The sequence below is a fragment of the Mytilus edulis genome, chromosome 11, assembly GCF_963676685.1.
Source record: "Mytilus edulis chromosome 11, xbMytEdul2.2, whole genome shotgun sequence".
Taxonomy (NCBI): Eukaryota; Metazoa; Mollusca; class Bivalvia; order Mytilida; family Mytilidae; genus Mytilus; species Mytilus edulis.
Window position 1 is genome coordinate 46,033,755 of NC_092354.1, and position 11,882 is coordinate 46,045,636.

Consider the following 11,882-nt stretch of genomic DNA (forward strand, 5'->3'; position numbering starts at 1 on the left):
AAAATACGAAGTAGATGTGTAATGTTTTTTTCTGTGAGAAAAATATTTTTTGCCATTTTAATTGAATTTTATGATGAGAATTTACGAAACCAACTATGGTGACGAATATAAGCAGAGTTGTTTCTATTGGTCTTTTTCGTGATCCTTCATTTCTGTGTCCTTTTTTTAAGGGGGGGGGGTATATTTTCTGTATTCTTTATTTTTTTAATTTGCATTCTGTTTGGTCTTCCCCTATTTTTCTCTATTCTTATTTTTTTGTAATTCATTCCGCGCATTTCCCACAATTTTTTGTAGTCCAAATTCCCTGTCAGACCCTCTTGTAAATACCGGATAACGGTTGAATTTTGAAAAAAGGTTAAATGAACAAGAGAAGAGATAAAGTTTACTTTGTCAACTCGCCATGAAAAAAAAAAGAAATGTGTCACAAACCAGTAACTTTCACTTCAATTTATTTGAGTGTAAAATGAAAAATATGAATATTACAATTTTCAGGGTTAAGCCACGTGGGAAATGAATATTTTGAACAATTTTCATCCAATATTTATAATACGTTCAATTGAACCATCACATTCCAAACAACCCCCAACATTTATTTATAAATAAGGTCTCTGTCATTACCTGGATATAACCTATAGACAGTTTGTCACTTTTTACATTTTCCTGTACTATATGTTCCCGTCTAACTCTACAGGTAAGCGTCTAACAATAGAGGTATGAGCTTTTATTTAATTATTTTAAATTATTTTAATCCCTCATTTAAAGACATTAATTATAAATGTGACAAATTTTCCTCTGGGGGTTATCTTAATCTCCCCCCTTATATAATATTTTTTTGAGAGGGGAAATGTCCTGATTGAATTTCAGATTACCATTTAAAGGAGGGTCTCACTTTGTTTTTGTTTAATTAAAAAAAATGTCGTTTTTCAGTGGAATAACAAATGCTTCTGCTGGTGCATTTTAAAGAAAGAAAATGAAGAAAAAAGGAAAATGTGAAAATATCAGTCCATTACATGCGCTATTACCTGGCGCTAAAATTACAAATGGTGGCGCAAAGATTTCAGTGAATGTAGGAATTTCTCCAGAAACACTGATATTTAACATCGGCGGAGTGAAATTTGAGACATACCATTCTACTCTGTTAAAACAACCAAAAAGTTCGCTTGCAAAAAAGGAGTTTTTGTTAAAGCATTACAGACCAGAATTCAAAGATTATTTCTTTGATAGAGACCCGGACACATTTAAGGTAACATAACCAATAATTCCTTTATCTCTATCTCTCTAAATTTTCAATTTAAAGAAAAAAAGTCTTTTAGACGTCATTGACATTTCCAACATACAGATGGCTGACTTGAAAAAAAATCACTAGATTTTATCTCTCTCGCACAAATATGTGATTTCTTTACCGGGTTCGACTAACTTATGTTCCTTTTTTCGGTTTTAACGCTCCTCGACGTTTGTATTGGGTTTTGTATTTTAAAGCAAGTTGACCGCGAGCGTCAATGAAGATGCATCAAGCACATTAAAATCATTTCCTTCTAAGTTATTTTATATACAAATAAGAACATGCAATATGATTACCAATGCGAAATCAAGAGACCAGATGACTTTGAAAATAACATACCGTATACGACGGTACATAATGTTTAAGCTCATTGCAATGCATTTGCATTCGACTTTCATACAAGTGACAGGTTTAGCAACAAAACCAGGTTTAATTCACCATTCTCTATATACATAAGTCAGGAATATGACAGTTGTTATCTATTCGTTTGATGTGTTTGAGCTTTTGATTTTGCCATTTCATTACGGACTTTCCGTTGTTTTTTTTTCTTTCTCGGAGGTCGGTATCTTAAGGTGGTACCTAACACTACAAGGAGATGATTCTGTAAAATCAGCTAAACGTTTTAATTATGTCGTGTTGTAAAGGGAATATTAAGCTTCTCAATGATCAAAATAAGTGTTTGTCAAACTGCTATATAACCAGTGTAATTTTTCTGATAAAACGGTTGGTTCAAATTTTTTGAAATTTTTGTATTTTTGTCAAAGGGTCAAAGAAAATACTTTGTCAAAATTTTATGAAAATTAAACGAGCCAAATTAATTTTAGTTAAAGTGTTGGGTACCACCTTAATTAGTTTTGTCTTTTTATTGTATTATAACTCAAAATGGTTATATTCGGATCCAAACTTTGTTTTCCGGAATTGATCAACCGTGGTTCTATCTCCATATATTGTACTTCGCAGTTATTTGACTAATGCAAATTAACAATTGAAAAAAAAAAATGTTTTCAAACAAATACCCCGAAAGAAATAATAAACCATATACATTCAGTATGATATGATCTTTAATCATTGACAGTGACAATGCGTTTTTGGAGGTCAACTGGTCAATTACCTAATAAAAGTTTATTTATTAGAACCGTTACTTTTTATAACCTTTACATGACAGTCCATTAGCTGTAAACAAGAGTATATGATTACCTTCATCATTATATAAAAAAAATAATGAGATGTGATATATGATTGCAATGAGACAACTATCAACCAAAGTTCAAGTGACGTCGATATCAGCACTATACAGGTCACGTTTATGTAGATTTGTACGACCACCAACATTGACGAAATTTCGCAACAAAATATGAAAAATATGTTTAATAAATTTTAGCGATATCACAAAAAAGCGGGGGTGGGGGGGATAGTACCTGGCAAGATACATTCATGCTGACTTCCTCCAAGAAAGTATTTGCATTTTTACGAAACTGCCCAACAGTCAATACTATAGAGTTATTGCATATCATAATGTCACTGTCCGATTTTCTTTTTAAATTGGTGACCTATAAATTATTTCACCAGCATTGTGAAACTATCTTTAAAAAAACAAATCATTTATATATTTTTTTTAAAACCGAGCAATTCAATATTCTGACACATATAAAAACTACAGTACAACCTTGGCATAAGTGCAGATTTATAATTGCAGGTTGTTTTGAACTATTTACGTAGCGGCGAACTCCATTTACCGACGTATATGTGTGGTCCAGCCATCAAAAATGAACTTGCATTCTGGGGGATACCGGAAGGACTAATAGAAAGATGCTGCAGCATGAATTATAATTCATACAACAAAACTCTTGAGGCGCTAAACCAACTTGAACATGACCGAAAAGGCAGCTTTATTTTATCTCAAGAAGACAGCAATTCTAAAAACACTTCTAAGATAGATAGCTTTCGGACGAAAGTGTCTTTTGTTCTGAACCAACCAGATTCTTGCCTTATGGCAAAGGTAAGATAGCTGATCACATGACCTGTCGACTACACATTTACTAACTATAGTACTTGAACATAGTTTTGAACTCGGCGCGTTTAACATTTGACATAAAGGGTCCACCAGACTCAGTTTGGATGAAATATTTCTTATGTTGTGTTTATATTCCTGTATACCGACTCCTTAAAATAAACCCCTAGCATCTTTTAAGTATACTAGTATACACACATTAAAAAACAAAAGAAAACTGTTCGCTTTTAATGCATGTTTTTGGATTATTATGTATTTACTTCATAGTTATAAAAACAAGAGGCTCTCAAGAGCCTGAATCGCTCACCTTAATTCTTTTGGTTAAATCTCTCATCAATGATTATTTTGGCTTTTCAAATGTTTTTTGGATCGTCCTATTTTCTTCAAAAGCCAAAAAAATAATCATTTTCTCCTATGTTCTATTTTAGCCATAGGAGCTATGTTTCTTGACATACAAGGAAATAAAATATAAAATTTATACTAGATACTCTGAAACTCATTTAGCCTAAGTTTGGCTGAAATTGATACAGCAGTTTCAAAGGAGAAGATTTTTTAAAGTAAGTCAACATGATGAACAAATTGTGAAAAAAGTCTTTAAAGGGCAATAACTCCTTAAGTGGTCAATTGACAATTTTGGTCAATTTGACTTAATTGAAGATCTTACTTTGCTGAACATTATTGCTGTTTACAGTTTATTTCTATCTATAATTATATTCAAGATAATAACCAAAAACAGCAAAATTTCCTTAAAATTACCAATTCAGGGGCAGCAACCCAACAACAGGTTGTCTGATTCATCTGAAAATTTCAGGGCAGATAGATCTTGACCTGATAAACAATATTACCCCATGTCAGATTTGCTCTAAATGCTTTGGTTTTGAGTTATAAGCCAAAAACTGCATTTGACCCCTATGTTCTATTTTTAGCAATGGCGACCATGTTTGTTGATAGATCATAACTTCGGATACAATTTACAAACTAGATTCCCTAAGGAACATTCAATTAAAGTTTGGAAGTATTTGGCCCAGTAGTTTCAGAGGAGAAGATTTTTGTAAAAGATTACTAAGATTTACGAAAAATGGTTAAAAATTGACTATAAAGGGCAATAACTCCTAAAGGGGTCAACTGACCATTTCCGTCATGTTGACTTATTTGTAAATCTTACTTTGCTGAACATTATTCCTGTTTACAGTTTATCTCTATCTATAATAATATTCAAGATAATAACCAAAAACAGCAAAATTTCCTTAAAATTACCAATTCAGGGGCAGCAACCCAACAACGGGTTGTCTGATTCATCTGAAAATTTCAAGGCAGATAGATCTTGACCTGATAAACAATATTACCCATGTCAGATTTGCTCTAAATGCTTTTGTTTTTGAGTTATAAGCCAAATACTGCATTTGACCCCTATGTTCTATTTTTAGCAATGGCGACCATGTTTGTTGATAGATCAAAACTTCGGATACAATTTATAAATAAGTTATCCTAAGGAACATTCAGTTAAAGTTTGAAAGTATTTGGCCCAGTAGTGTCAGAGGAGAAGATTCTTGAAATAGTTTACGACGACAGACGACGACGACAGACGACGGACGACGACGGACGCCAAGTGATGGCATAAGCTCACTTGTCCCTTCGGGACAGGTGAGCTAAAAAGGGGGTAAATAGTTTCTGACAAGATACCTGCACCTCACTTCCTCCCAGAAAGTATTTGCATTTTTACGAAGCTCCAAAACAGTTAAAAACTATAGAGTTCTTGCATCATAATGCCACTGTCCGATTTTCTTTTTAAGTTGGTGACCTATAAATGTTCAGCAAATTATTATGTAATTTTGTGTTTTCTCAACAAATAAGAATTAGCGATGATACAGAAATCTTTTTCAATTTGACGTTTGAATTAAGAAGGCAGTTTCATGTCTTCTTTGATAGCAGGATCTAATCCGATTACACATTTAAATAAATTAAATCGAAGGTGTTCTACTTTCATCTTCAATGACGGGTGTATAATCCGAATTAATCCGATTTAAATTGTGAGAAAATGGCCGTTATAGTTACCCGGATATTATCATTTAATTCGTAATGTTTAATATGAGATAGGAAGCTTTAAGACACGCTTGTTTGTATACAAAATGATAAAGTAATATATTTGCACCAAAAGACAACAAAATGTCAAACTTGAAAGTGAAGGCTTTAATGAATATTCTATATCTTGTGTGTCTAGTTGATGCCGATAACAAAATCATAATTTAAAACTTTTAAAAAGTGTATATCTGTTAGGTTTAACCTTTCGATATAACTTATAAACAATACAAGATTGTCGTAGTTTATATCTTTTGGTGTTTAGCATGATCACAGCTACCTTCACTCATGTCTCTTTAATGACGCGTACTTCCACATTAATGTTCGCATGGCTGCGTGCTCAGATCGAGTGTCAGTTTCCTAAATGGTATTAAAGAATTTAAATATGAAGTTTAAAAGCATAATATCATAAATTTTGCACTGGAATATTTAGTAATCGAATTTAATGACTTGAAGACATTTCTTTGTTCATTTTGTTTTAACAAGCAAGCACTTTACAAAAAAAAGCATCTCTTTTCTGGAAATAGACCAAATACGATACAAATACAATTTCTTTATTAAGCATTAATTTCCTACAAATATATACATATAATTGAAAATAAAATTGAGAATGGAAATGGGGAATGTGTCAAAGAGACAACAACCCAAATATAGAGCAGACAACAGCGGAAGGCCACCAATGGGTCCTCAATGCAGCGAGAAACTCCCGCACCTTCAGCTGGCCCCTTAAAAAATATGTATACTAGTGCAGTGTTAATGCACGTCATACTAAACTCCGAATTGTACACAAAAAACTAAAACAAAAAAAATCATACAAGATTAACCAAGGCTCCTGACTTGGGACAGGCGCAAAATTGCGGCGGGGTTAAACATGTTTTTGAGATTTCAATCCTCCCCCTAGACCTTTAGCCAATGTAGAAAAAACATACGCACAACAATATACGCACGGTACAACTCAGTTTAATAGAAGTCAGAGTCCAAGGTCAGAATATGAAACATGACAATAATACATAAATAGCAACAGACTACTAGCAGTTACTGAAATGCCAGTTCCAGATCTCAATTAAACTGATTGAAAGATTATGTATTCATCATTTGAATGACTAGACTTTGGATTCGTTAATTCTCGCATATCCCCAATTCTGAAATGCTTCATGTAACCTCTTTACCTTGGTGTTTTTGTGTGTTTGTAAGGACAGAAGTACTTTACAATTCTTTAAAATTGAGATTTTTGTATCCTGCATATATGTGTAAAATTATAAAACAATTTCAATGTATAAAATTCAAAATTATCTGCTCTATGGTAAACTTCAGCATCATATACCCCAGGATTAAAATTATATTTACCAGACGCGTGTTTCGTCTACACAAGACTCATCAGACTATAAAGTTTTGATATTTAAGATACTTATAGTTGCACCATTATATAATAAATGCACCGTATCAAATGCATATTTAAGATTCTATTTTGTAAACAACTTCTTTAACTGTTACGCGTGGTAAAGACATGCATCATTACACTACCAAACTTAAAAGAAAAATTAATTGAAATCTACAGGGTCTATATTTATACCCCTCACATGTTGTTAATGTACTTGTCCTCAACCAATCATATATCCTGGTATTGAAACGACAAAACCACAAAACGAATGGAAATTCTCGTTCAGTTTTTCACAGCCTATAAATATTTTTTGAAGTAATTTCAATTAGATATTTTTCTACTTTTTTTAAATTTAAAGTTTTTTGTTTTTGCTGAAATAGTAAGACTAGTATATAGAGATATTTCTACAGTCTTTTAAAACTGCACTTAATCGAATACTTCACCAGATCATGCAATAAAATTATGATTTTGTAGATGTATATTGTACATTTATTTTCATAATAATATATGCAGTTGTATTCGGTTCGGTTTTTGTGTTAAGGTTTGTCAATATACAACGGGCCTCGGCGGCCAAGTGGGCTAAGTATTTTACTGACTGTAGTACAAGCTGGTAAACTGTTGGGTTCTGAGTTCGAACACCGTAGGTGGCAGGGGCGTTTGACTGAAATCTAAATCGATTGTCAGTTTTCTTGCCGAACAGTGGTGGTCCTCTCTGTGCAATCCGTTGTCAGTTTTCCTGCCGAACGTTGATGGTCCTCTGAAGTGATCCGCTCTAGGTTTAGTTTTAAATATATGTATCTATAGTGGATTTGGAAACACGTAATTGCACATTATATTATTCCCTTTCCACTTTGCTGGATCCTCTCTATGCATTCCGTTGTCCGTTTGCCTGCCGAACGTCGGTGGACCTCTTTAGCGGTCCTCACTAGGCACTCCGTTGTTCGTTTTCCTGCCGAACGTCGGTGGTCCTCTTTATTGGTCCTCCAAAGGCACTTAGTTATCTATATCACTACCGAACATTGTTGGTCCTCTGTAGGCACTGCCTTGTCAGCTTTACAGCCGAACGTCCCCTAAGCATTTCGCTTCTTCTATCAATAAAACGTCCCAGTCATGATATAGCCGATAGTGCAGAAAATGGCGTTAAACACCAATTCTTTAATAATATCAAGATCTTGTAAACAATTGGGATAGAAAGATTATAGACATCTTAAGTTTGTGTTACCTATATTATATCGTTTTTAAGAGGTAGGTGTTTTTCGTGTACTAAATTTTCTTGCACTATATTCTTTAAAATACTTTACGACTCTGTTTCAAGTCAGATACCTTCTTGGTGGTAGATCCATGGTCATATATATTTTAAAGCATGTTTTATAAAATTGTCCAATTATGAGATGCACATATTGCAAAACTGTACATTGTATGTCTTGAAGTCTATAACTGACCTCAAGTGGTTTATTGGTAATTTGTGTTTTAGGGGGTCTTGCAAGACTATCATGCATTGTTTTGCTGCAGGGGCAGTGTACTATTATGTAATCAAGACTTAATATTCCGTATCGTATGTAATCAACAGTAAAGTAGCATCTCTTCTTTAAAAGGGGGGATTTCTTAATCTGAAGTCAAAGTAAGGCGTCCTTTGCAACACAGACGTTCATAATTTGTAAATATTCTTTCTTTTGTAGGTGTATGGCGTTATATCACTGCTGGTCGTTACATTATCCATAACATCTTTCCTTGCCGAATCACACCCTTCAAACCGCATTACAAATTACTACACTGAAGTTACACGTGTGTTTAACGGAACATTGAATGCAACAATCGATGTTGTGACTAATAAATCAGAAGAAGTTCCACACCCGGTGCTACAAAGGATAGACTTAGCGTGTATGATATTTTTTACTATTGAATACTTGATCAGAGTTCTTACAGCCAGGAAGCGATTACGGTATATGCGTTCCGTAATGGGCGTCATCGATTTGGTTGCCTTATTGCCAGATTATGTTCAGCTACTCATATTGGTATTTGATCCTGTTCTTGCTGGAACAGACACCGCCAAGATTATTGCTATTTTGAAAGTAACACGTGTTCTCCGGATTTTCCGTCTGGTCCGGCATATTCCCGGACTTTGGATTTTAATTTATACTTTAAAAGCAAGTCTAAAAGAGCTGTTATTGATGACTGCGTTTTTAATGGTGGGAATGTTGATATTCTCATCTTTAATATATTTTGTTGATGACAGAGAAACATTCACAAGCATTCCACATAGTTTCTGGTGGGCTCTTATAACTATGACAACCGTTGGTTATGGCGACATGTATCCCGTGACCGCATGGGGGTATGTGATTGGCTCACTTACTGCCCTGTCTGGTCTGCTTATGATTGGATTTTCGGTACCTATTCTTGTCAACAACTTCTTAATGTATTATAAATATACTGAGATTGCCATAGACGAAGAGAGACTGAAACGTGTTAAACTTTGCCATGAAGCATCGCACAGTACTAAAAACAATACCGGACTTGATTTATCAACCAATGAAAATAATAACAAATGTGAACAAATATTTACTTTGGAAATGAGTGAAAAACTATGAAATAGAAATCCTACTTACACACAATCAATATTTTTCGAAAATATGGCAGGAAACATTCACGAGAAAAATTTAACCACCGTGTGGTTAAACAAAATAAAGCAACTGGTCATAACCGGTTTGAATGCATAGAGAGCTAGGGAATTATTGCAAAATGTTTCTTATTTATACCTTCTACAACATTTGCATACTAAATTATTGTCATACAAATGTTTCATGCAGTTGGCATTTAGTAAAAAGTTAAAAATAAAGGATCATATATATTTTATGTATCTACATTGGTAAACAATGTACCTAAATGTATTACTTAATATGTAGGGACACCGATCCATTCGGAATTAATTTCGGTACCTTAGAGGTTCATTCAGTATATTATGTGTCAATGTCAGTATATCTTGCTATATTTATACCGACCGTGTAAGGGCTGTATAGCCAGTCAAGGTCGTTAAAAACTTCCATTTGTTGTTGTTGCTATATTTGAAGGTTAATATTAGTAAGTATAGTCAGCAGGCAAACAGTATAAAACAAGTATGCATATATGAACCCCCTTTGTCCTGGGTTGGGACCCCCCTTTTTTAAAATGGCTGGATCCGCCGATGTCATGTCTTTCTCTTGACTCCTACCTGTTGAACAAGGTGATTTAGAATTCGAAATGTGAGTTAAGTACTCATATGGGTTCATTATCATATCAGATTAACATGTTCTTGTCCTAAAATGTATGTATTATTTTCTTTAGGCGTTAACCACCAGCCCATCAATATTTTGTCATTTGTGTTGTTTTTGACATCGCCTCCTTGATGATTTTCCCTACATCCTATTTCTTCAAATAAAAGAAGATATAGAAAAGATATTAGTCCATCGAAACAACGAACCTCGTGTCCGGATAGACAAATAACAAAATTCCAAATGGCATACATAAAACAAAATATTAAGCAACCAAAAAATATAAAACGGGATTAGCTGAGGTACTCCGGAAGGGGTAATCAGTTTCTCCTTCACTATAGGAAAACACTCGCGATGAACACTTAAAACAAGAGTTATATTCTTCGATGCGATTTTCATATAAAGCAAATGCATAAGGAAACATTCATCAAAACCAAATTAAACTTTTAAGCTACATGTACTTCATAATCATATTCTATATTGAGTTAAACTATTTAGCAATTAAAACACTTATGTAGTCTTTTTGTACACATATAGCATATGTAGATATAAGAAGATATGGTATGAGTGCCAATGAGACAACTCTCCATCCAAGTCACAATTTGTAAAAGTAAACCATTATAGGTCTTCAACACGGAGCCTTTGCTCACACCGAACAGGAAGGTATAAAGAGCCCCAAAAATTACTAGTGTTAAACACTTCAAATGGGAATGGAATATATTATGTATGTTTACCAAGCAACTGTTACATGTAAATAATGTGTATCAAGATGCGAGTGAGAAAAGTTCTGAGTTGAACATTTATACATGTTAATAATATATTAGCCCCTGCAGTAATGTCAGTGTTAAACCTCAGTGTTAAACATATCTCCAATAAAAATAAAATAAAAAGGCGCACCATGTATTTATCTTATCGTACTGAACATGAGGGAAATGTTTGCCACTGGATGTTTAGCAACCAAAAATCAATCAATCAATGATTTATCAGGCCAAGATAACAGAAGCATTAACTTATCAATTATAATAAAGGACTACATACAATACATCGAATCATAGTGTTATCTCTAATAATACACGCTTTTAAAATCCGACAGCTCATCTGGGACTCTTTCTGCGACACATGACACTCTGCTGATATTAAACTTTTGCGCATCCGCAAATAGATAGCCGGGGATAATAGATATGTTTGACTTATTCATCCCGCTAGCCGGAACAATAGACACTCAATATAAATGCCTTCAAACCTATATTCTGATTTTTTTCTTATTACCAGATTATCTTTCAGTTTCAGTTTAATCATGCAATCGAACATACATGCATGCAAAAACACAATTGCATTGCTGCATATTCTGCTATTGATCTTTCAGTTGTATTTCATTGCGTAAACCCCTGAGGGTTTACGCAGTATATATTGGACGAGTGATGTAGTCTTTCGGAACACCGGATGTTAGTCGGAACACTTCTGGTCTTTCTATGACCACCTTTCAAATACATGCGCAATAGCTATGACCACCTTTCAAATGCATGCGCAATAGCTTACAAATCTGTTGAATATGCATTAGCATCTTAAGTTGCTATAGAGATATTTTACGTATGATCTGAAATTTATTATGATATAATATTTTCTTGCACACGATTACAAGCTGCTAATATTAACCTACATGCGTAGTATTTTAATTAGTCAAACGATGTAACCAGCTGTGTTTAGATATGAGATAAGATTTCATGTTATATTCTGAACGAGAATAATTATAAATAAAATCTTTAGAAAGAGTTTTAGTAGCATTTTATTTTAGATTTTACGTTTAGTGAAGATGTACATGTTGTAAAAAGCAAGCTATTTATTTTTTTATACTGAAATTAAAGGGAAGTCTTTCTTGCA

General features: G+C 33.7%; 1 protein-coding gene across 1 annotated transcript; it reads left to right on the forward strand.

Annotated features, from left to right (window-relative positions):
• The first annotated feature begins 618 nt into the window (after positions 1–618).
• LOC139495682 (potassium voltage-gated channel protein Shaw-like) lies at positions 619–9,601 on the forward strand. Its single transcript, XM_071284010.1, has 4 exons — positions 619–691; positions 928–1,243; positions 2,979–3,281; positions 8,433–9,601. Exons 2-4 carry the CDS (start codon positions 971–973, stop codon positions 9,339–9,341), a joined length of 1,485 nt encoding a protein of 494 aa, XP_071140111.1. The 5' UTR covers positions 619–691; positions 928–970; the 3' UTR covers positions 9,342–9,601.
• The last annotated feature ends 2,281 nt before the right edge of the window (positions 9,602–11,882 follow it).